Genomic DNA, 25,894 nt, shown 5'->3' on the forward strand with positions numbered 1-25,894 from the left:
ACCGCATCTTTGATGACTGCACACAAGCACATCGCTGATCTCTGAGATACTTCCATCCACTTACGCACTCGCTTAGCGCAGGGTTGGGTTGATCCTAAAAATAATACTACAATTTTGGGATCTTTTATTTGTAGCCACTGAATCAACTGGTTTTTTCTGATAAGTGTGTTATTTTCTGCCTGAACCGAGCAGACAGAACGCATGGGATTTTTATGACCTATTGAAAAAAAATAATTAGATGCAAGAAAATAAAATATAATAAAACCAAAATACTTAACATACATTAAAATTTATAACAAAAGAAATCAATCAAGATTAGGAATATTATTGGTATTCTAAATTATTATAAATGGAAGATACAAATAATTTTGTGACTAGTACCTTAAATAAAATAAAAGTAAATCTTAAGTAAAATAAAGAAATAACAATCTAAAATCTAAGATCAAGAGGTCCTCTTAAGAGGTACCTGCCAAAAGATTTCGTATAGGGATAAGAGTACAATAAAATGAGTTCATTAGATACGAATTTGCCATGAAATGATTAGATTATGCTTTATAGATAAGATCTATGCGGTTAACTCTTATGCAAGAGCAGATCATAGGGTATTTAGGCTAGCTCATACATAACATTTCCAACAATCCCCTCTGTCGGAGCTTTAGTTCTGGCCAAACAAACGTGACAGTTTAGATTTTAAAAAATTACGTTTGTCAAGTGTTCTTTATGGATTGCAAGGTTAGAATTAGTTGACCCACCTTTACGAATAGAGGCGGTCCCATCTATGAATCCCATCTACAGAAGATTTCTCTGCCTGCAGCTGCTGTTGCTCCTGGCAAGAGGGCTGGCAGTTAAGCCCAAGGCCGTCGCTGTCTCGGATTCCAATTTACATGTAAGGCCAGCCGTACGAACCGTGAACACAAATGGCTTCCAGCTGACAGAAGGGGGCGACGTGGGCTACTGGCTGGTCCACATCATGAATGGACAGCGGTTCATATGCGGGGCGTCCTACTATAGCGCCCTGTATGTGCTGACCTCGGCGAACTGTATGTACAGGTACCGGAAGAGCCTGAACACCATCAGCGTGGAGTACGTGAATCCCAGAATGGATCAGGAGAACAAAATCGCCCATATCGAGAGCGTCAGTGTGCCTAAAAACTATCAATATCCCGACAACTACATGGACATTGCGGTGGTCAAGTTGCGCAGAAATTTGACCGGCAGTCCGGACACTGTTCGACTCTGCTCGCAGCCGTTGAGAAGATACCCAAAGTTCACGGCAGTGGCCTGTGGCGTAGATCCGGGAGGATCCTTTGATCGCACCGCCACCGATGATGTCGCCATAATGCCGAAAAGGTTCTGCCAGCCGCTATACAATAAGGACAAGCTTAGGATCTCCGAGACGATTGCCTGTGTCAGAGAGTGGAACAATTACAGGTACCGCATGTACGAGTTTGGATGCCCCGTGACGGCCGGTAACAACGAACTGTGCGGCATCGTGGCCTGGGGACCACAGTTCGAAAGCGAACATCCTGGCCTCTTCACTGACATCTATCAGGTCAAAGGATTCATCCTAAAGGTGGTACGCGGCGTTTATGTAGACAGCCGACAGCTCTCAAAACGAACACGCCGCATTCGCCCAAAAAAAATGCACCGCACTTGGGCCCGATAGTGCTGTAAATTATGTACAATAATAAAATGCAATGTATAATACCCCACACTAACCTGTGGCACTTCACTTGATGTTATGAGAATAAAGTTTTCGAAAACCATCTGAAGAAATAAAACAAAAAGAAAGGCATACAGAAATAATATTAGCGATAATAAGCGATGTAAGTAAGTATGGAAAAACGGGAAAACCATCACTTAGTCTGCACCATCAATTTAAATGGTAAAAATACAGGATAGATACAGTATCCCAATAATATAAGTTCTGATTCTAGCGTCACCCCCGTCAAAGGAGGCCTGGAGATGTAAATATGTATAAACTTCAGCTGATACAATTCTAATTCCTAAGCTACAAAAATCTTTGGTTATTCGTTGGGTTTTAGCTTCGGTATCTGGGATCTGATTTAGATGATAGTTTCATCATCGTCTTCGGGTGTCGGGGAATCTGTTGGGGTTCTCGGCCCTTAAGGTTCAGCTCGACACATTGGAATATTATTAAAAATATCAAATAAAAGGTTCTACAAACTCAAAATGTTAAAAGCATCACACATGCTGCCGGCGCCCAGCCAATCGTTGTTCCAAAGAAGTTCAACCGAATTCAGCTTTGTCAATCGCGAAAGGTAAGTGTTTGTTTCCCGTGCTCCGTCTATTATTTTTTGTTGGACTAGTTATTACCCTTCCCTACCCTCGTCCGCAATCTGCAGGGACAACCAACTTGCAGGGCGCAAGGGATTTATTCCTACGCCGCCAACGACCACCGGCTCCACTGCCGTGGGCATAAAGTACCGTGACGGTGTCATTATTGCCACCGACAGACAGGGGACAGCCGACTGCATAGTAACCACAAACTGTATGAAGAAAATATATTGCTTGCAGGATAACATTTAGTGAGTATTTGATGGTGGTTGTGCCATGTCCTTGTATCGTTACAATACATTCTGATAACGCAGTGCCGGTGGGTCCGGGATCTACGGCGATCTGCACCACGTCGCACGCCTCACTCGCGCCCAAATGGATCTTCACCGACTGCAAATGAGTTGCAAGGTGCCTGTCGTCTGCGCTAACCAGTTTGTCAAGCATCTATTGTATGACTATCAGGGCAACATCCGAATCAACCTGATCATCGGTGGGGTTGACAATGAGGGGCCTAGTCTCTATTCCACCCACTTCGACGGCACCACGGAGAAGGTTCCGTTCGCATCGAACGGATCGGGAGACTTCGCCGCCATGACGGTGCTGGAAAAACGATGGAGAGAAAGTCTCGACGAAAAAGGGGCAGAGTCTCTGGCAATCGATGCCGTGAGATCAGGCATAAAAAACGATCTGTATTCATGCTCCCCCATCCATATCTGCGTCATCCGCACCGATTACTCGGTATCACTGTACGACAAGATCTTCGCTGGGAGTCCTGTTCCCAGATCACCAGTATGGAGAGTGAAGCCCCAACCACCCAAAGTTCTTTTCGCTGCTGATCATGCATTGGAACCTATTGCCAACAGGCTATCTAAATCTCCACCAGAATCCGATCAGGTTGTGCCAAAAGGGCACACCGACCGCCCTCGCATTAGCACGCCACAAAAGCAAAAAAACTAATAACACCACGGAAATCGATGGTTAAACATTTGCTATAACAAGTTTTAGTTGTTTTTAATCTCATTCTTTGTTCATTATTATAACCCAACTAAACTCATTGAATTGTTGTTACTATAAATTATAGCTGTCAACTATAGCCACTCTCAGCAGCAAATAATACAAAAATATTCATAATATCAATTCAATGGATTTGAATTCGATTTGCTCATTGCTAAAAAGCGGTCAGCTTCTGTAAGCGAACAGCAGTGTTGCATCAGATTCGATACTTTGCATCGATATTAATTCATGTATCGATGACTGCATCGTTGGGCCCATTGCAAGGTCTATTAAATGTGGGGTAAGGCAGGCGCTCTCCTTACCTTCCATGAAATATACCTTGGGACATTGCGCTGAGCTCTGGCACATTAGCTTTCGGTTATTTTAAAACCATTTTTTTAGACCAAATCCAATTAAAGCCAGTATTTAAAATAGGTCATTTAACTAGAAATTATTTCATTAATCGGATAAAATTATGCGGGCGGTGCTGAGGGTTCTATCTAGCTGATAATATTCAACGGAATATCAAAAACGAGGAATATGTATAAAAGAATTTAAATTCGTCAGTATATTTACGGTATATTTTTAAAATGAGACTATACTTCTGAGTGTCGGGCGGTATATTGTATTGTTAAATCCGCGGTCACACTGGTGAACGACCGACCAAAACAATAATAAAATTTAAAAAGTTAAAAAAAGCAAAGAATGGAAGTTGTGGGCGAACTCGTGCAGTTTATGCAGCCGAACCAACGGCTGGACCTCAAGGCGGTGGCGCTGACACACGTGCTGGGTGAGTGAGGGGAAGGAACAGGTGGTGGGCCACCTTTGGCGCTCCACGTGCGGCATGTTTTCGTGTATTTTGGGCAACCGTGACGTCACCTGGCTTTCATTTTCAGGTCTTACGGGCAGCGCCGAGGGAAAAGCGGCTATACTGGCCCTGGACGACATGCTGATGGCTATCTTCGGTCTGACATTCGACGACAACCACACGGTGGCCAAGGATGCAGTGCTCAGCCTAATCAATCTGACGGCGGACGAGGAGTGCGCCACCAAAGTGTTTCATTTGGCCAAGCGAATCCAGCCCGTAAGAGAAGCAGCTACTCCCTAAAGATAACATACTCATAGTCCCCCGCGATTACTTGCAGCCCTTCGCCATTGTGGAGGTGGCTGCCACACAAATCAGTGACGAGCAGTCGCCGCTGGCCGATCCCTGGAGCATGGTGCTCAGCAATCTAACGCGCGTGGAGAGCCTGGTACACGAGATACTCGACATTCTGGAGCGGGGCGAGCAGACACTGCCGCGGCTAGCCAAAGCCTTTGCCCAGCTGGATTACAACAAAAAGAAAGCGCGGCTGCACTACCTGGCGCCCATCTTTTGCAACCTGACGCAGGTTGCTCGCGGCCGGGAGCTGTGTTGCCACGCACGATACCAGCTGTTGGAGAAGCTGCTGCCCTTCGCCTCGTATGAGGAGAATGTGGTGCGTCGTGGCGGCACCATTGGCATCCTGAAGAACGTTTGCTTCGATGCGGTCTACCACGGCGTGATACTCGGCGAAGATGACAACATATTGGTGGCTATTCTGCAACCGCTGTGCGGTCCGGAGGAGTTCAGCGACGAGGAAAACGACATGCTTCCCATTGAGCTTCAGGTGAGTGAGGGCCTATGCGCTCCCCGTCTATCCAGTCGCATATATAAGAGACGTCTTTCCTTGGCTCCTCCAGTACCTGCCCGAAAGCAAGACACGTGAGACGGATCCAGATCTGAGGAAGATGCTCCTGGAATGCCTCCTCCAGTTGTGCTCCACGCGGGGCAGTCGGGAGATTCTGCGTGCCAAGGGAGTCTATGAAATCCTGCGCGAATACCACAAGTGGGAGGCGCGAGTGGGCCTAGACCGTGATTGTCTGCTGGCCTGCGAGAATGTCGTAGATATTTTAATCAAGTTTGTTCAGAAGGAATACCCATACTCGACGATGTCTTCTGTAACGCTCTTTGTTTTATTCCAGAAAAGAGGAAGAAATCGGCCTGGATAACTACAAAAACGTTGAGGTGCCCGCAGAACAGGCCGAGAAGTTTGTTCAGGAAGATGTCGAATATGTTAAGAGTCTTTTAGATTAAAACCCACCCAATGACCCACCGTTTTGACTGTAAATACGCGTAGTGTTAGTGAAACTCATGGACGGTATTGAATTTTCAATATATGTATGCGGTTTTTATTCAGAAATGCTGATAGTTCATTTGTTTAATGCTTTGCTCCAAAATTTTGCCCTAGAAAAGTTGTACGCACGCACTTAAATGCAAGAGAAACAATTTCGATCGATTTCAATTCAATTTTTGATTAGTTCAAGTAGCGCGATATCTATTTAGTTGATCTAATTATGCTCCACCCTTCTGTATTGTATATGTATAAAGTTCTCTTAAGTGCTAGATACGTTCGTACATGCGTTCGAAAAATGTCATGAAACTTCATTTTAACAATCATTTGCTTGGTCGTTCATCGTGTGAGAGGGTTTCGAGGTGCGTGTTAATTGTTTGCCTTTTGATTAGTTTGCGCTTAGTTTTAGTTAAGTTGTAGTTGTAATTTTAGTTGCACTGCAAGCAAGCGATTTCAGCGGAAATTGTGTTTGAGTGTTTGCTGCCCGAAAGCAAAAACCGTTTGATTCTATCAAAATTGTTGTTTGATTGCTGTGGATTTTGTCATTTCTTATTTGCGGAAACCATTGCAAGCTCGCTTAGACTCGATAAAGTCAAATTAATAAGTACGAACCACTCGAATTCCAACTGAAAATTCATACAAATATTCTGTGTTCTTCTGTGTGGGTGTTCATTAAATGCTATTGCTGTTGATTCCTAGCTTTGCATATATGTACTCGTTTTCATAATTTGTTTAGTTGGTCCTATTGGTTCTTCTTACGCCTCGTCACCATATCAAAATTTAGTTAGACTTTATAATTATTATTCTCTAGGCTAGGTGTAATTTTGCAAGTTGTGAACTTAGTCGTTAAAATAGCACTACTCCCATAATTATTTTGGTTTTGTTAACTTAGAACTGTTTCCTGCATAAAGGGGCTAAGGGCACCATGGAAAACTGCGAACTCAAATTTCAAGATCACTGGACAATGAGCCACATTTATAAATAGGGTAATCATCTGACGACATTTTAAAGATAAGGTCTGGCCATTTTACAACCATTCAGAATCAGATAAGCACCGCTCATGGGTTTTATACGAAAAATTGTCAAATTTATTTAGAAATCAGCTAACGATTCAAAATTGGTTTTTCGGCGGACTTATCTAGCCATCATGCGGCGCGACAGAACCTCGTAGGCGAAGATCTTCACCTCCTCACCGTCGTAGGGGATGTAGAGGCAACCGTGCGACGGATGCACCTTGCCCACGGTCAGAGCTCCGGCGTGATAGCCACGACCCGCGTACAGGGCCTCCCCATCGACGTTGTGTCCCACGCTAACGGCGCCGGGCGGAACCTCTCCGTTCTCCGCGGACAGCCACTCGTAGTTTTGGCCACTGAGAGCTTCGTAGCTCTCCAGCTCCACCTCCTGGTTGGCGTAGGCCACGTAAGCCTTGCCCTTATTGGGGATCACCTTGGCCGGCAGCAGGTCGTTGCAGTAGAAGGCGCGTCCGACGTAGATGGTGTCGCCATCCGAATCATGGCCAGCCACTACGGCGTTCTGGGGGACAGTTCCGTGACTGTAGTGCAACCAAGAGTGACCTGGAAGGGATTCGCGGGTAGAGGTTTAGGAGACGGGCTTCCTGTGGTAGAGCCATCCATCTTACCATCCATTTCGTTCGGGCTGTCGCAATGTACTAGGCAAGCCCATTCGAGGGAAGTATTTCTTGAGCGATAGGGTTATCAGGTTATCCCGGTCTGGCCCGATAACGAATCAGATGCACTCAAAAAAAGTATACATATTTGAATGTAAACTTTCTAGGAATTCTCCTTAGTTACACCACACTCAAAGAAACGAAAAATGTACTACTCAATTGCGGGAACTCTGAAAAGAATTTTTAATCAGACATTTTCTTGACATTCTGTATGTTAAATTTAAGTTTAAAATGTGGAAGTAATTTAAAAAGAGGAGTACATTTCACATAATTGAGGACAGAATGATTGTTAATAGACTTTAACTTTAGTAGCCACATTTTCTTTTTTTAATTTTTTTCATTTAATATGTAGAAAAATGTATCTTCTGGGTAGGAAACGATGATGGTTTCTTTGAGTGTGGTGACTCAAGAAGACCGGCAGCGATAGCCTTAGAAAAGCGGTAACTATGGACGGATTGGTGTCTACCACACATTGATAACCCTATAAACAACGTTGTGTGTCATTTATGACTGGCTTTTATGGCTTGATTTAAGGTGTGCGCAGGGCCGGAATTCACTTGTTTCTCTTTAATTGGTGAAAAGTACTATGTGATTAGGAAATACAAATTAAAGTGACCTATGTACTTAAATGAAATAGTTTCCCTGCTTCTTGGTAAATTGATAAATTGATCTGATAATGTTTATTCCGCGCAAAGTTTTGGGCGAGTTCTAGATCTGTTAGCGTTGGTTCGCAGTTTTCCTTACACGATTTTTCCCACTAATTTATTTATACACAATTGTTTAATCTATAATCTGCCTAAAATTCAGCGTTCATTGTAACAAATAATTCGATTTGCTCTTTCATATGTATGTACAATAGTCGTCTAGGGAGGCGAGGCGAAAAATACTCTAACGCATCGCATATAAATCGAAAAAACATTTTCATTGCGTTTTCCCCCGCTTAATTTTTGATGAAAACTTAGCAGCGGTAGCACGCTTTTAAATCTAGGTTTCATTTTGCTTAGAAGCTAAAAATAATTGCAATTAGAATTTGAATTTCTGCCTTTGATTTTCGACTCTCGAATGCTTAGCATATACATACATATGTACCTAAATACAATACATAGTTCAAGTTTCGCCATCAATTATTGTAAGATAGTTGTTGAGTATTCGTTTATAAATCACATAATTGCTTGATGAATTCCATAAAAATATGCTCCATTGCCACTGTGTGCTGACTGTGGGTTCGTTTGTCGAGCGTGTCCTTGTTGCCTGTCCTTGTTGCTGTGGCTCTGGTGCAATTATTGTAAAGTGCAATCCTAGACACTGAGAGAGTTTTGAGAGGTGAGGGATGACATGCAGGTAGAGACATCGGGATAGGGAGCATATGAGTGGGGCATCGGCGTCGCCGAACCAAAGGAAAAAAGTATTTCCACTCGCAGTTGAATTATATTAAATGATTTTCCACGCTTTTTCCACACTTCATTTTCAATATCTTCTCAACTTTTATGGGGTTTCCCTTTCCCCTCTTCTTTCACATCCTTATGGTTCGTCCAATGTGCTACTTCTATTGCTACCTTGCAGCTGCCACCAGCAAAACCGCGAAGCTAAGCAGATGCCGCATTAGCGCCTCCGCCTTCGCTGGATGCCGTTGCGACGTGGCCGTGTTGCAAGCATCCGCATCGCTGCAGCTCTGAAGGCACCCATGCACGTATCTGTAGGGGAGGCGAAAGAGCGGAAAAAGTTGGTGAAAAATGTCGGATAATGTTAAGTTATCAGTTCCATACACTCAGAAAAAAACCACATTATTAGTTTTTAGAATGTTTTATATGGAATGGGCTCCCAAAGTTTCTCACTTTTTAGAATTGTGGGCGTGTTTTCTCTGAGTGTAAGATCCACTTCAACGAACCTATTATCGTAGTAAAACTTTCCACAGTGCGACATTCTTATTAACTCGGTGTCTGTGGTAAGGGTGCCGCTGTCCAGGGCACAGCCCCGCACCGTTATCGTTTCGCCGGTGTCATCTGCAGGCAGGGGTAGGAATTATATTAATGTCAAGACCATGCATCCTCGTTCATCATCCGAGAAATTCACTTACCATAATAGCCGGCGATCTTAATGCAGGCCGTGGCCGGGAAGAGGCCGTCGCGGCCCTTGCGACCGCCCATGCAGGGCGACTCGAGGATGGCGGTGGAGTAATTGTTGTGGAACGGATCGTCGCACGCCTTGTTGGCCCCATTATACGAGATGCACTTGAAGCAGTCTATGCAATAGCCTGTCGAATGCGAGACATCAAATTCAATTGCCATCTTATTAATTCGTAGCACTTACCGCTCTTGACGAGCAGGACAAAGAGCAGCAGGGTCAGGCATCCGAGGATTTCCATGATTGAAGTGGGCGCTGCCATTATTCAGGCTTTAGGCTTCAGTCGGGCAAAATCACAGAACTCACAGTATAAGGCGATAGACGGATGACGGACACACCTCGTGGTTCATTTCAATGCGAATCCTGCAAAGGGAAATTCATCAAAATTAGAAAATGGATTGAAAACTCTCCTATTCTTAAAGGGCTCCTAAAGTTTTTCGATTTCTTTCCGAAAATATCCGGCTCAATGATTAAAAAGCTCATAAAAAGTTGAACGAAAAATGGTCATAAAAATTATATCCACAATCCGCAGATATGCAATTTCAGCGAGTGACACCGAGAGGGGGTCCCACAGTCACCCCGCCCGAAAGACAGCCAGCCAAGAAAAATTAAAGGCAATAAATTGCACAACGCCATTTCTGACACAATTTCTCCTCTCTCTGGTAGGTGGGGGAGCATTTTTCCATTTCTTTCGGTTTCCCTGCGTGTTCCATATTTTTATTGCCGAAGTGTAAATAATTGCTTTTCAGTCGATTTTCGTGTCGAATGCGCGCCATGTGCTCTCTGTGTTTTTCCTCGTTCCTCGTTCCTTTCTTTTCTTTTTTGGGGTCCCTTTTAATGGCCACTTTGATAGCCCAAGGTGTTCTGTTTGGGTCAATCTTTTTTGGGGTTCTTGTTTTTTGTTCCTTCGGTCCCCTCCTTGGGAGCGAATTATGACAAATGATTTTGACTTACGGGCTGTAACTGTAGCTAAACTTGGTGGTCGGAATTTATGTGGATAATGCGTGTAGACTGAGTGGATGATTTTAGGATTACGGGTGAGAGCCTTATACAAGAAAGTAACCACTTTCTTCGAGGGTGTAAGCTTTAATAACCCTTGCATATCGATCGATTTCTTATGGCAGCTATATGACGGGGTTGGAAATGCTTCATCTGGTAATAATGGGAGGGTATCAATCCATCGGTGTCAATCACTGGCTCGTGGCATCAGCACAGCCGATATTCTACAGCAGAATTTGAACATTTCCAGAGAATTGTTGTAAAACCTTCGTGTATCAATTTTTATGGGAGATTATGACACTGGCATTTAAGTGTTTCCAAATCCACACGGATCCACAGGGCATACGAGTAGGTGTAACATCCTGTGCAGCCGCAAAATGCTATGCATTAATTATGTGATTTTGAGTGTCTATCTGTGGATTGGTGTGGCAATCAGAATTACCCACAGACAGCTTTGACAGAGTCTGTCAAACGTTTGACACTTTGAACAGCTCGGAAAATGAAATTATGTTTTGGTATTAAACTCAAGATGAGAGGATTGATGGTTGTTCTACGCTAAGTCATGTAATTAAAAGCAACTGCTGCTTCAAGGTAGATGAAGGTGAAGAGATTTATAATTAAATCGCAAGAATTCCAATCAGCTTATAGGAGTAGTCTACTCTCAGAGTAATAATTATGTGGCACATGTACATCTATTTGCAAATTAACCCCTAAGCAGTCGAACGACCTGCCGAGCTGCTCTGTCTTGGGGGGCCAGAGGGAAGAGAAAGAACAGAGCGGATGTGGTATTCAATGGCAGTGTTGACGGAAACGGAAGTCGATGCCGCCTCCATCCTGCCCCAGTGGCTTCTCGTCTTTTGCCAAATGAATTTTACCTTTTGTTCCCTCTGTTTGCTGTCGTCTTTCAGTGCATAGAACTGTACTCTCGGGCTCGTCTCTGGCTAATAAATACCTTATATATGTATATAAAACTTTTCCACTGTCTTCCATATCCAGCCAGAAGTCTACTATTGTCCTCGCCTAACGACCTTCAATGTATAGTGAGAACACCGTCTGTTGCTGCTCTTTTGCCAGTACTTAATCAATTGTGTGGCTTCGTCGTGGCTTTGGGGACCAACCCACAATCGAATCAGGAATGAAGGGACCAGCCGGACAGCCAGTCAACTTTCTTTGGCAGCTGCCACATCGTAACTTTTACGACAAGGCAATGCCAACGGCAGTTAGGAAAGAGAAATATTTGTGTGTGGGTATGTGGGTGGTGGGTGGTGGGTGGGTGTTGTCAAACAATTAAAAGCCCTACGTTGAAAATTGTCGTTTGACAGGACATTTAATAATTCCCCGCGAAATCGCTAGTCAGATCTGCACCGCACCCTCACAATTCTAAACAAAGTTCATCGCATCTAATCGCTTATTCATGGACCAACTTGCCCTGTGGCGAGCATTAAAAATGAAAAATGAACTTAAGGTTGTGCCCAAATCTGCATTTGACAAAGAGCCTGCGCTCAATTGGAGGCCATTAATTTCTTAATCTGCCTGTAAATGGCAACCCAGGCGGAGTGCGAAGCGAGAGAGGCAGACGGAGAGGCTGAGGAAGGCCTCATTAGGCTCTGGGTCAGATTTGATTAAGTGACCAACACCTGGGGGCAAAGCAAGTTTGGCATAAAAATGAGGTCACCCTTCTCATGGATGCTTACTTTTCATTAAGCGATTTCCTAGGATACCAGGCTTGAGAGTGATGGTCCAAAGGTCTTACGGTAAGGTCTTAAAGTCTCTAGATTAGCCCCTTTGAATACTCACTGTACAGGGCGAGAAGTTCTTTGATTTTGTTGCTATTGAATAGGTTTTTTATGAAGTTCGTATTACTCCGATGTACTCCCGACCTCCACACTCAGGAGCCATTTAATTTACGTTATTTTGCCTTCACTTGGGTTCCTATTTATCAGTCAAAGAATTTTATATACATTGTTGGACTTAACACGTTGACAAAGATGACTACCGCATCAAATGTATGAAGCTAGCAGCTCATAATTTCACATCCCCTTTCCAGCTATCGCCATGGCATGTGCTTTCAAGGCCAATTAACTTCTAATGACCCTGACTATTTATGGACTGTGATGGACCGAAAACTAAAATGTTCGAGACACACGTAAAGCGATTGGGCATTCGATTTATGTCTTGGGTCGGACATAGGGCTTACATTGATAAGGGTTACCGATGTGGATATGTGTCCCATGTGAGTGTGGAAATATTTGTCGATGGGCTTATAGCTATGCTTACCCGTAGTTAAGCACATAAGCCTTTCCATTTTGCTGATTTTGTTGTTTTAAAGTTTCCAATGAAAAGTCTGGACAACCAAGCCAATTTAAAATCATCTATAGGGAGAACTGGAGCCTTTAAATCTATATAATCCTTGCCACAGAATACGAGTACGAGGATTATATTTTAAAGTGGAAAGGCAGCTTATGAAAACACGAATATGAATGGTTTGAACTACCACGGGGATACATGAGACTCGTATTGATTGGGTAATGGTTGTGAGTCATGAGACTCGTAGAAATTAAATTTTCTGGTTTCTTCTGGATAACTTTTACCACAAATAAAACTCTCCTTTAAAGTTTTTCAACTTGAGAAAACTTTGCCAGTTTTCCTCCTTCATCTGAAATTTAAATGAGTTCGTTTTGACGGACCAAATTTCACTTAAGTCCAAAGAATTTAGGTCAATGGTCAATCAAATTAATTACTTCAGACAAGAATCCAGAATCTAAGTTCGAAGTGGCCATTCCTAGAGGGCAAAGCTGCTTAAGACATTTGGATTTCACCTCGCTCTGAATGCTTCTCGTTTTTCTGCCCTGTCTGGCTAATTGAGGCTGTGATGACTGTGTTATTAAATAATGATATTTAATCAATTTTATTGACTTACATTATATACATTTTTGTAATATTTACTTTGTTATCAAACTATTTTCTTTGCGGTGTAGCCATGGAGATCAATGTGTGTACACTGTTCAATGTTTCTCAACCGCAATTGGTTGAACAACAACCAATATCGATGCTCTTCTCGACGCGTCACTCAACGCTGCCACTCGCCGTTCATTGTTGTTCGACACTTATTCAGCTCTCAATACCCGTACGCTTCAATGGTCAAAAGCAAAGGGAACAAAGCCTGGTCAGATGGTAAAGGTAACTCTGATACAATCCTTAGCTCTCTCTCTCTTTTCAGAGCTTAGAAAACACATTTAATTGCTGGTTTACTCTGCTCTTCTGGCTGCTGGTCAACTAAGTTAATGAATTTACTCTTCACTCCAACCATCGCTATTTCAGTGGGGGGTAGGTGGGGCCGGGGAACTGCCTGTTGTTTGTTTTATCCACTTTTACTGGTTTTGGCTTCTTCTGCGGTTTTTAGTCAATAGACAAACAGGAAAACAATGGCCGTGGTAGAAAATGGGGACTATCTCTTGCTTCAGAACATTCTTTCCAATTAATGTAATTATTTTCTAAATGTCGATCTTCGCTTTTAGGAGGATTTCTTCATTAAATGGAAGTGCGGAATAAACAGCGTAGCTGTAATTAAAATTGACAATTTGACTTTGTTTTAACTTCTGCTCTCGTTTCCCTTACAAAAAACATTTTTAAAATTCTATGAATAACAGAGTTCTGTGTTTAGTATCCATGCATTTAAAGCGGAACAAGTTCTGCGAAATTTCTCTGTCTATGACTTACTTTCTTTGGTGCGCGAAAGTTTTGCTCAAAAGAGCTCAATCTAAAGTTCAGTTGAGTGTGTGCTGGCATGACTCAATGTCATATTGAATAACTGAGTGAGTTTTCTCTGACAGTCTGGCCACAAACGGAAAGTTCTCCTGCCATAAAAACAAGTTCTAACCAAAACGGCAATACACTTTATATGGCCACCCTTTGTGTGATGTCCCCCGAAGGGATTTGAAAACTAAAACGTGTGAAGTTCAATGTTTTAATGGTTATCTATGAGGAAAATCCTTTTGTGTGTATGGGAGAATTGAGAGACTTCAACCATCTTTGGGTGTGTGGTTTTCTTATAATTCTGAATGCTTACATTCAGTGCACATTCATTTATTTTATTGTGCATACATACGTCAGCTAAAAATTTTCCATTAAATGAACAACTATATTTCATGCGTAGCAAACAGAATGTGCATCTGATCGGTCGGAGAAGCATACCACCTAAACATACACACATAAAAAAGAATACATTCTGAGTTATTCAATGCATTTCAATGAGAATATACTACCCAGAAAAGTGTGGTAAGAAGGAAAAAGGAAGGAACCACATATGCGACATGTATGTAATCTTGCGCTATGCTCATGGGAGACCTGAAATTTATGCCATAGCTATACATTTCTCTTGCAACAATTTATTACATTTAGAGGCAACATTTTGAGTGCACAACACAAAACCCGATGAAGCTGAAAACGGATGCTTTCGTACCGAGATTCTATGGCCCACATAAAAATGCATAAACAATCTCAATCTCTAACAGCTTGCTAAGACATTTCCATTTTAAGTACATAGCTTTCAACTCATATTTTGAAGTTAGTCTGCAAATGTGAATATTAAATTGTCTTCATGCGGGGTTAATTAATTTAATACAATTCACTGGCCAATTTTCACAATTTACGAAATGAATTCACATTATTAATTAGGTAATATAATTACATAATATAATTCTTATAACGAAGAAAAATGTTCTTTGTTCTTTGAAGGGGTTCTTTCTGTTCTGGTTTTAATTATCAAGAAAATTTAAGGAAACAAAATTGCAAAACAAACCTTTAAAAACTTTATAATTTTTTGTCTCTTCTTTCTTTTCTCCCATTTTCTCTATAGTATATTTTTCAAGGTGCCCAACCAATTTTTCTTAGTTTTTCCTTCTCTTTATACAAAACATTGCAGCATGCCATAAAGTACGCAACTAGCAAGAGTGGAAAGTTGGAAATTCTCTCTGGAAACAATGTATAAATGTTTCCTCCAGAGCCATTTGGAGCTAAGAAAATTTGCAGTCGAGTTGAATTAAGTCTGAATTTAGCTAGTAGAAATATATATTTATTTTCCACAGTGAAACTGCATTGTAAATAAATTAAATTGCATGTACGTTGGGGCACATGTAGGACAATAATAGAGGAAGGAGATAAAATAATTGATTAGAATGGCAACAGCAGGACACTTGCAGAAGTTACCTTAAAAGCATACATGCAACTTCAGAGCAGAAAACGTGAAATGGAAAGAAGATTTATCGTATTATGTGCCTATTTACGACTCTCCAAAGAAATTTATGAAAATTTATTTTATTCAAGAGCCACACCACACCCATTTCTTAATAACAGATAGTACTTAAAAGATTATGATAATATTCCCTTTTCCAACTAACTCTTTTGCACTTAAAGGAATTCAATTTGTCTTAGTACAGAAATAAAAAAATAATTAAGGCGTGCGCTGAACAAGTAATGGACTTGTTGAAATTCATCTGCAGAACGGAGGGGATTGGGAAGCAGAAGGAGAAACTGCCACGAAATTATGAAATGCCGTTGAAAATGCAGAAAGTTGTTGCTATTTAAGTGAAACTTTTCCGTGAAACTTTTGCAAAGAAGATGTCGGTGCGAAAGTTTTTCAATACGCGGACCTGCCAAAAACAATCCGAAGCGAATTCAGTCAAGGGGATAATGGCTTGAAGAAGAAGTTAAAGAGGTTTAAGTTGAAAAATTTATATATGTACATATCAGAGTCCGAGTGTAGCAAGCGGCTGCCAAGGACACAAGAAACACAACAATTTATGATCAGCCAATAAAAGTAATTGAAAAAATCATCAATATGAACAGAAACTGCACGCAGGCAGTCAATGGCCAATGGCACTTGGAGTAATGAACCCGAGGATGTCGATGTCCTCGCCCTCAACCTCATCAGGGTCGAAGTCGTAGCCAACGCCTTCATCGATTGAAGTCGGGAAAATCGAAGAGAAATCGATGCCACCACAAACAGAGGTACTACCATGTTGTTTATGGAAGTACATATAGAAGCCGCAATAAAAAGCGAGACGACCATAAAAAGGGCAACAGGAATTTATATAAAAAGGAAGCCAGGAAGTCGTTGGTGACGGAGCCTTCAGGCCTCCTCCATTTGTTTTGGGAAAAGGTTTGAAATAAATAATACATGGAGCTATGTGATTCCATTCTCACGACAGGGCGAGGGCGTGGCTGCTATGCGGCAAAAAATACAAATAAATATTGCATAAGCGATTGATGTTTGACTTACGCGTACGTCTGAAATTTCATAAAAGGGGTTACATCAATCAAAAGGTATTGCTCCACACAAATGTATATCAAAGGACATTGGGAAATTGTCTTGGTATGCTTTGATGGGACTTTAAAAGTGCCATGAACTGAATAACTCTGTACATGTATTTCACATTTGCTTTGGTCGCTTTATGGCAGCGGAATATCATCCTATAAAAAATCCGCAGTTTATTACTTGTTTAGAGAGGTAAAAGTACTCTTAATGCCGCATAATTTTTCTAGAGATTCTTTTCCTTTATTCAAAATTAATTTGGCACCAGATTTAACAACGTCAGGTTTCCTCCACTTGAGCCTCATTTTCTCTGCCACAAAAACTTGAGAGCGTCAAATTTCACAGCTTTCCTGCTCTTGGGGGCTTACCTAAATTTTCTTTTATGTCAGGGTTTTGTTTATTACATAAATTTCATTTAATTGATTGTTCGATTTTTTGTAAAATCGCAGAAAATTATTAAAAGCATACTGCAAAATATTTGAGCCACATAAACAAATATTGCAAATTACTATATTTCACACAAGTAATTAATTTTTCCCGACTTGTTATGCAAAAAATGATGGTATAAAAACTTATATCAAACACAAATATTAATTAACAAAAGCCACATCAGGGATTATTGTAATTATGTGTAAAAATGGGACCTTAACGAGACCTAAAAAGCCATGAAATTAATTTCTGTGGAGTGACCTTTTTTACGCACACCTTCAGCTGCCTGTGAGAATTGTGTACAGGAGCACCGCCTCCTGGGCCTTGGATAGACAAGGAATTTTATGGCAAAAAGTCAGCTACCACAGCAAAAGTTAAACTCCACTCTACCTCCTTTTTTCTGGTTCCTGGCACTCGACAAAGTTTGATTAAAAAGCCGTCAACAGAGCAACTCATCCTGCAACAGGACAGATTGGATTGGCAGTAGGACATTGGGTTTGTTTCGGGCACGTAGCCGGCTGAGAGGAGTTTTCAATCTGAGTGCAACTCTTGATGCTGCTGCGGCTGTTCGGATGATTGAATGGAATGTAAATGGGTTACATTTTGGGAGTTTGCCGGTGGTGGCCTATAAGATCCAATCTTTTCGCTCTAACTACTCCACTAAATCCCCATTCATCATGTTTTGTAGAGATTCTTACAAAACTAAACATCTACATGATATCAACCAAGCTGTAATTTTTATAAATATTCGTATATAGGTTGTTTAGTGGTCTGATTCCTTTTTGGGTGCCTCACAGTTGTTTGCTCTCTCGGGACTGATGAGTCACATATTCTTCTATTGTATATTTAAAGTGTGAGAAAAATATTTATATCGTCAGGTCATTCATGTTATCAATAGAATTCACAGCACGAAAACATTCCGACTTCATCCACATTCAGCATATGTTCTTATTTACTGATTATTTTTCATTCAAGTTCATTTATTTATACTAAAGACTTTTGAATAATATTTACTTAAACCAAACGAAAACACTGCAAAATTCAAAGTGAACCAAAACACTAAACAGAAGTGGCCAAGAAATGAGTAAAACGGCACAGGCGCAAGCCAATAAAAATCCCATAAATTTGCATAATTATTCAAGCAAAATTTCATTAGCACTCGAATGGCAGAGACCTTGAGAGGAGGTGGAGCCTGGAGGAGTTAGCAGTGTGCAGAGGATTTCAATAATTGTGCGACACTTTGTTGGAATTAGCTGGAAATGTTAATGGAGGGATTTCCATTTGTGCCACCTTCCTACACTTGTAAATATTATTTTTAAGGTCCGTAATTTCTTCAATACTTTTTAGTACCACGATAAATCATAAGTACACAAGGCGGCATGAAAAATTACGTGAGAAAGGAGAAGGAAGTGTTTGCAATATCCCTAAATTAAGGGGCGTGAACATACACAAAACCCATCCGCCAACGGAAGAAATCTACCCAAATTTTGAAGCAATGTTGCCGACTGAGTCTTTCCGCTGCCATTTCCTTCAGATCTTGCCTCTGGCGATGTCGTTTCATCTGCGGAGAAAATTACGAGGAGGTAGTGCGAAATTTCATCAACCCTTTGTTCATTTTGTGCAAACTCCAAAAACCCGGAAATTTAAAAATAAAAGAAAAAACCAAGGGCATTCACCTGACAGCTCATTTCAATAATGGCAGGTCTGGCCACTTAATTCCGGTGGCCGTACTTGATTTTCCCTAAAAAATTCTATATCTTTCAGTAATTTTTCATTTCTGATGAGGCACTTCCGTATCCTAAAGGCAAATGAGTTTGTTACAGGATAGAGAGCCAAGACTTAATCCAAACGCTGCAATGGCTGCTAAGTGTACCATGTTCTTCATCGCCTTATTAATGATGGTAATTTAGGTTCACATTATTCATTGTCCCTGTTTTGTAACACCTGAAGGAATTGCCAGAGAAGGAAATAAAGTTGTCAGCAAGTGACGACTTTACATCCACTTAGGTGAACCTAAGATTGGCTAACAGAACAGAGTTTTCTTAGTTTTGTTTTATTGCCGTCTTTCTTCATAGTGACAGGCACACTGCCCCGTGTAACTAACACTCTGAAATTGGCTTAGTGACTTGAGCTTTATGGCCAGAACGTGCTCGCAAATGGCCAGGCAACGAAGAGGGTAAAGAGATAATGAAAGTGGCAGCCAATTAGAGTCAAACTAAACGATCTTTAACTGCAAATTGGGGTGTAAAGCCTACCTTCCAAGGGAAACTAAGCCACAAGACATGAAATAAGTCCAGGACAGAAAGCTAAAAGTTGAAAACTGCTCTGGAAAGGCAGATGGAAAACAGACAACGAAATAAAAAGATACTGTGGCTAAACAAAAAAATAGCAGCGAAAGCCATAAACCAACAAAACAACAGCGAAACAATGAATGGCCAAACTTTTGGAGAGAGTTGAATGATGGAAGCTGGTTGGAGAAAGTTTACTATGCTAGTTTAAAAATTTAAACAAAAGCCAGACCAGACCGAAAAGGAAAATGGGTCTGTTCCCCTGAGAACTGGTATCCAACAACGAAAAATAAACTAACAGAACACAGAACACATAACACAGAGCAAACAGCAAAAAACTACAACAAGCATCAGCTGCAAAATGGGAAAGTTTCGTGGGAAGGAGGAGGGTCGAGGAGACCAGACCCCATTGAGCGTCCTGTGAAATTCCTGTAAAATTGCTTGCCAGGCACTTTCCCCATCATCTGTGTGCTGGTGGGTGTAATGTAGTTTTCAAAGGCGATTTTATTATTATTTTCCCAAGCATCTGTCTCCCGTATTCACTTTGGGTTGAGTAAAATTAATGAGCTGACCAGACAAACAGCTGCTTTGTGGTCTCTTTGAAGTGGTCTGGCAGTTGACTTTAAATTAAGTTTAAGTACAGGATAATTCTGATTAATTGATTGAATAGAGTGCAAACAAGTTAACGACTTATTAATGGCATCAATGAACAAATTTCAGGATGGGAAGGGTTAAACGTTACTCAAAAGTCAACCATATGAAGCACTTTTATATTGAGGCGTGAATGAAAAAAACACAACCCATTTTGCACGTCATTAGTCTTACAATGCAACATAGTCGGTTTTCCCATTTCCCATTTCTGTTTCTCTGTTTGCTTTGACACTTTTTCTTTTGTTGACATAACAGAATGGGTAGGATGGGCGGTTGGCAACCGAGGAAAACTTTAGCCTCACTTTCATGCTTATGTTTGTTCTTCCCCGAGAAATGTGGCGAATTTGCCAAAAAGTGGTTAGATTATACCAACAAATGACACCATGTTCTATGTCCTGGCAGCCATTCTTCGGCAAACTGTTGAAATTTCCTTTCTGAAATATATTACATTTTCTGCTTCGATTTGTAGTAAATACTAATAAACTTGCAATTTATACTAGAAATCCACGTGCTATGGGGTCTGGGCACATTTTTGTCTATCTCTGAAGAAACAAATAATCCAGCTTCCATCAGATATAATATATATATTATACTATTCAACTTAAGATCTCGCCTTATATGGTATACAGTCTCATGCGATTTAATTAAAAAAGCTGCATTGTTTTCCTTTTGTCTTACATGCTCACCAAATGCCCCAGTAAAGGCTTGGCCGTGGTCCATTTCCCTGATGAAAAGTAACTTTTTTGTGGGTCAAACTGGGGAAAAACAAAGCCCAAGCCAACATCGATTAGCCCAAGAAACACGTACTCCATTTTTATTGAATTGGACGCCGGAGAGCCAAGTTACAGGCGAGAGAAATGAATGGGGAAGTGAGACAGAAAGCCAGAATGCCAGAAACGATTACCAAAGCAAACAAAGTGAGAAAAAAGAAAAGGGACGAAGAGAAAATCGAAAAGGCAGAGAGGAAAAAACGAGTATGAGAAAAGAAAAAAGAAAAGTGAAGCGAAATGTAAATCGACAGCAATCAAAAGATTATATTTGTGTATCTAACTAGATGATCTTTGATCTCCCCTTGCTGAAAATGAGCTCTCCCTAATGGGAACAAATGCTTCTTCATAAAGTTAAGGGAAACAGTTAAGAAACTGTTTGACAAACGGAGTACCATATGCTATGTCTCTGGGATCCATTCGGACCATGTCAAGGTATCATTAATAAAGGCAGTGCAGATGTCTGACAGAGTCCAGAAGTTGCCATTCCTCTGCTTGATGTCCGCTCATATATTTATTACAAAACTTGGCCAGTGTGTGTTTTGCGTTCTATCAAAGTCTTTGAGTAATGGCTAGAAATTTGCAGACAATAAACTCGAATGTCAGGACTGGGGCCCGGACTCGCACATGACCCTACGAGGAAGGGGTTAAAAGACGAAAACCTAAGTTTTATACGAGTGTTGAAGTATATACGTGTTTTGCATTTCAAAGTAGCCACAAAATAAAATACCTTCAAGTATGTAATTTCCTGAATTTTGTTCTCTTGAATGTAAATTTTGTCTAGAATGGGTTGAAACACCAAAGCTCAGAAAAGAAAAGCCATTTCTCGAATAATCCATTTAGAAATCATCAGGGCATATAAGGCCACTGTCTTAAAGCAGTATAGGATCGACCAAGAGGTACGACTCTAAAAAAGACATTTAACAGTGCATGGAATATAATATCAGAAGAGCAGAGCCGCCTGAAAAAGTGACAACAATAACAGAAGGAATATTTTCAGGCCTGAGGAATCTTTATAGCTCAAGTGATTTGCATATGAAAGCCCCAACGCATGTCCTGAGAGGAGAGGATATTGCCAGAAGGCAGCAACAGGAGAGGTCTTATAGTGCTAAGCCAGGCCACCACAGGACACACCGAAATCGCTGCAGGACGTCATAAAATATGTAAATTACGGAGCAGTCAATGCTAGGAACTTAAGGTACCGCATTCTATGCAAACTGTTCCATCAAACGGGAAACTCGCGTTTGTTGTGTATACACGACGTGTGGGAAAGAGCCACACCATGGCAAAAAGGGAAAAGGAAAGGCCATAAATTTTCCGGCCAAGAAAGTCAAAATTATAATTTACTTCCGCAGCATGCAAAAAAATAAAAATAAAAACACCGCATTCCTCAACCACTGATTGTTATTGTTTTTGCGGGTTAGCAAAATTCAAATTTCATTACGAGCAAAAGGAAAACTTGAATTGTGTTAAGGGAGGAGGGTGCATAAAGACAATAAAATATACGACAAGAAAATGATATGCATGAGTTTTTCTTTGCCATTTCGAAACAAGTTTACCACTTCGCCGACGGCATTTGGCAAAAAGTTTTCCTTGGATCTTAGAACCGCTCAGAAAACAGAGACAAATACAAATTTCATTGCGAAACACCCGTATTTCTTTAAGAATTTTCATACTTATATTTGCCTTTAGCTTTCACTTTATCTAATTATACTTCGAAATATATGCTCCCATTTACAGGAAAACTTTATTGGGCTATAAGCTTCAGATCTTATTATTAAAGACAAGTTTAAACCTGTTGAATTCGCCTGCTTTTCTGTCTGTCTCTTCTGTCATTGGGAATGTAGAATCGATAGAAATATGCACACAAAAGTTTAAGGGCTCAACACCTACCAAACTCCTCAAACAATTCAATTCGATACGAGTATGTGACAGTTCCGTAAGGATTTCATATTCAATCTGACACCGATCAATGATGTCAATTTTCCACCTGAGCAGCGCAAAGAAGGTGGAAAACATGGAAATCCAATTGCTGTCGAGAAACAAACTCAAACATTCAGCATGGAAATCCTTTTTAAGACCCTCAACCAATTCCTTGCCAGAGGGAGCGAGTGGCAAAGCTCTGGCAAATTGTTTTTCAATTTTTTCGGCTGTTCAAATGTTAAAAGGTTTCTTGGTCTAGTCAGTCCATTATCCTTCGAAGGTGACGTTTTTTGTGTGAGGGGAGTAGGACCGGATGGCTGAACAGTTTTTGTGGTTTTCCATTCAGAGTATCAGTTCTTTAATTGTGGCGACCAATAAACATGGCAGATTGGTTACAATGGAAACGGAGAACACCTGCGGTATAGGGATTTTCCGTAGAAAATGCTTTTAAGCATTGTATTTTATGTATTGGCCTCCAGCATAGTAGCTTGAGTTACTTATCCTGCATCTGGCACCGTAGATAAGTCAAACGAAAAGATAACTTTCTCAAATTTAAGTCTCCAGTCGGATGACATTGCAGAAACACACACACATACACACAGGATGCGGAACATAAATTTCAAAGCATGGCCCATGGAGGATGGCTAACGTACTGACAGAATGACAGACTGACGCAATGACAGTTGCATGGAGCAACAAACGATTCATGCATTCCTTCGAGCTGTCTTGACACTGAGAAATGGGTGTCTGGATGTGGGTTGCATGGTACATGAGTCGTCCTTATGTCAGACTCCTTTCTTCTTCTTCGCGAACAAGCAACATCATCATTATGGATAGAGACAGGCGGCAGCAGCTGGTCCCCAAGCAGGATTCCAGCCATTTCTTGAGCCCTGCCCTCCTTTATCTCTCTCTGCCCCGAAGCGCATATGTTAAGCTGAAAAAGTGACAGACACGTTGAAACTATTGTGGAAATTAGCGTGTTTCCGTTTTCGTTCTTTGGATTCTGTTCTCGATTTTAATGCTGATGAACGCCAAAGGTGTTTCTGGTGCGGCTGTCACCACTTACTTGACACCTATCTGTGGAATTTTTCGAATCTGATTCCTGCGGGTCGTGAAGGTGATTGAGAGAGGTAAAACAAAAGAAAAATGGTTTGTGGTGGCACCTAGATGTCAGCAATATATCAATAAAATAAGCAACACCTTAAGTATATATATAGACTACATTTTTTTTTTAATTGCTGGTCGAATAAGTATGAACATAGACAGGATTTGCTGTAATTTATGAAAATAACCTTATTGATGTTCCTTTATTTGAATAAATTTTACAAATATTCCATCGAACGATATGCAAATAGATCTGAGAGCTTAAATGTATTGACAGCATGACAGCAATTGAATATAATGCAAATCTGATTCGAAATAAAAACAAGAGCTCTTTCTTTTCGAACGAACTGTGGGAGAGAAGAGATATGGTCTGCGACTATCAAAATACACAACAAAATGTGCCAAATGTTGTCTGGCTGTCATTCCAGTTCAACATTTCAACAAATTGGCTTTATATGACAGCCAAATGTGTATGTAATTATTCCTGTCGACTGCCGAAATGGATGGGGCGGGACATTGGTCAGTCTTGGTCGGAAAAGTGCCCCCAACAATTATTATGATGGTGGCTAAGCCTCACACACACGAATACTTTAGGGTCACGCGTGTGTACTAAAAGTGGACTTGGGGTTCGCTTTGCTACGTGACTGTTGGTAATTTTCGTTCACACTGCGTATACGTAATATGGTGGCACCCCATACTAAACATGTCCTGATGCACCTCTAACGCACGACATTTGCGAGTGGTTCTCCATTCAGGTTCCACATGGGATTTCTGGCGGCTTGCGTTCTCTCTCTGCCTACCGTTTCATCGCGTTTATCCATATTATTATGGCGTTTATGTGGCTCCCCCCTCAGTTTTTCTGGTAACACAAATGTTGCCAGGTTACAGGTTCTTTTGTTGTTTTCCCTCCGTTTCGTTATTGTTTTATTTTTGTTTTTTATTACCCTTTTATTGTTATTTCTGGTATATAAGTTCGCTCTATATAACTTTAGCTAACGCTCTGTATAAAACAACAATACTCATTAAAGTTTGAAATAGTGTTTGGGGTGATATACAAATATTTTATATTTATATTTATATATTATATTTGTTACCTCCCCCAAACGGTCGCTACTAGCGTACATTTTTGGTTAGTTTGAGTAACTTTTGAGTCTTAGGAAATAATTGAGTGAAGTTGTAGAAATTCCATATAATCATCTGTTTGAACATATGGCATTATCTTAGAAAACTATTGAGATATTTATATTCATTGTTTGCACAAATACTCACTGTAATTTTTTTTTTATTTTAACTAAATTCTATAATTAATTAAAATTCTCAAATCTCCGTTGCAGCTGTTTCTCTTATAAATTAACGTATTTTCGGATTTTGGAATTCACTTGATTTAGATAGTAATTCACATCACAAGGAAGTCAATGGGAATATAAAAAAGATTTGTTTTATAGAGGAGCCACTCGACTTCGTTTTACTTTACGATTTTCATTTAAATTTTCCATCATAGGTTATTACTCGTATGTTCATTGCGAAGCGGGTCGATTTTTTTTCGTTAAAATATAGCACACGCGAGTAATTGTGGGTGAAAGGCCTAAAGCGCCTCGCTCCTTGGATAGTAAAAAGGTCGGTAAAAATAAAAGGCGCTAGGAGCTCTGCTGTCTGTATGAATGTGTGAATGAATGGTATATATGAATGACTGTGTAAAGGTGTTTTAACTTAAATTTATGGAAAAAGTGACAGTAAAAGTGCTAGGGAACACAATTTATCTTTTTAGTCTCCGTTAATTTACTTTCGGTCTCCTACAATTTCAATGCAGTGCTTTTTTAATTTTAATTTTCTCCGAATAGAATTTTATATTTTGTTCCACATACACGTGTCGCCTTACGCAGCTCTTTACGTAGTTCAGCCACGTGGCGTATTGTTCTGTTGCGTGCTGTGCCTCTCCGTTGCGTTGCTCATGAAAGCCGCATAATGACTGAAGTCTCATCGGGCTGTCGACTGATTTCAGTTGGGACAGAGACTATAGCAGAGGCAGCTCTGCTAACTGCGACGCACGCGGTGGGAGTCTGCGCAGGAAAAGCCGTGAAAATGAAAACAAATTTAACACGCCAATGGTGCCAGAGGTATGAAACGAAGTCCAAAGTGTTGCTGTTTATACCTGAAAGTAAAGG

General features: G+C 40.8%; 5 protein-coding genes across 7 annotated transcripts; 3 read left to right on the plus strand and 2 right to left on the minus strand.

Moving 5' to 3' along the window:
- Positions 1-772: 772 nt before the first annotated feature.
- LOC6591492 (seminase) lies at positions 773-1,766 on the plus strand. The gene has a single exon (XM_002016840.2). It carries the CDS (start codon positions 779-781, stop codon positions 1,664-1,666), a length of 888 nt encoding a protein of 295 aa, XP_002016876.1. The 5' UTR covers positions 773-778; the 3' UTR covers positions 1,667-1,766.
- A 329-nt stretch (positions 1,767-2,095) lies between these two features.
- LOC6591493 (proteasome subunit beta type-7) lies at positions 2,096-3,352 on the plus strand. Its single transcript, XM_002016841.2, has 3 exons — positions 2,096-2,282; positions 2,367-2,549; positions 2,613-3,352. The coding sequence occupies exons 1-3, from the start codon at positions 2,194-2,196 to the stop codon at positions 3,253-3,255; spliced, it is 915 nt and encodes a 304-aa protein (XP_002016877.2). The 5' UTR covers positions 2,096-2,193; the 3' UTR covers positions 3,256-3,352.
- Positions 3,353-3,963: 611 nt separating this feature from the next.
- LOC6591494 (protein HGH1 homolog) lies at positions 3,964-5,521 on the plus strand. Its single transcript, XM_026994880.1, has 5 exons — positions 3,964-4,081; positions 4,188-4,375; positions 4,437-4,940; positions 5,014-5,231; positions 5,296-5,521. The coding sequence occupies exons 1-5, from the start codon at positions 3,997-3,999 to the stop codon at positions 5,405-5,407; spliced, it is 1,107 nt and encodes a 368-aa protein (XP_026850681.1). The 5' UTR covers positions 3,964-3,996; the 3' UTR covers positions 5,408-5,521.
- A 984-nt stretch (positions 5,522-6,505) lies between these two features.
- Positions 6,506-7,105, minus strand: LOC6591495 (natterin-3). The gene is made up of 2 exons (XM_002016843.2): positions 7,084-7,105; positions 6,506-7,018 (listed from the first exon to the last, which is right to left on the minus strand). Exons 1-2 carry the CDS (start codon positions 7,088-7,090, stop codon positions 6,579-6,581), a joined length of 447 nt encoding a protein of 148 aa, XP_002016879.1. The 5' UTR covers positions 7,091-7,105; the 3' UTR covers positions 6,506-6,578.
- A 966-nt stretch (positions 7,106-8,071) lies between these two features.
- On the minus strand, positions 8,072-25,611 carry LOC6591496. 3 transcript variants are annotated; one of them, XM_026994881.1, is made up of 5 exons: positions 25,595-25,611; positions 9,442-9,618; positions 9,209-9,385; positions 9,020-9,134; positions 8,072-8,825 (listed from the first exon to the last, which is right to left on the minus strand). In XM_026994881.1, exons 2-5 carry the CDS (start codon positions 9,515-9,517, stop codon positions 8,684-8,686), a joined length of 510 nt encoding a protein of 169 aa, XP_026850682.1. In that variant the 5' UTR covers positions 9,518-9,618; positions 25,595-25,611; the 3' UTR covers positions 8,072-8,683. The 3 variants fall into 3 exon arrangements, with proteins under 3 accessions (XP_026850682.1, XP_026850683.1, XP_002016880.1); XM_026994882.1 differs by lacking the exon at positions 25,595-25,611 and having other exon boundaries at positions 9,209-9,373; positions 9,442-9,674; XM_002016844.2 differs by lacking the exon at positions 25,595-25,611 and having other exon boundaries at positions 9,442-9,674.
- Positions 25,612-25,894: the final 283 nt, after the last annotated feature.

This window comes from Drosophila persimilis, unplaced genomic scaffold (genome assembly GCF_003286085.1).
Source record: "Drosophila persimilis strain 14011-0111.01,24,50 unplaced genomic scaffold, DperRS2 tig00000000-arrow-pilon, whole genome shotgun sequence".
In the NCBI taxonomy this organism is placed as follows: Eukaryota; Metazoa; Arthropoda; class Insecta; order Diptera; family Drosophilidae; genus Drosophila; species Drosophila persimilis.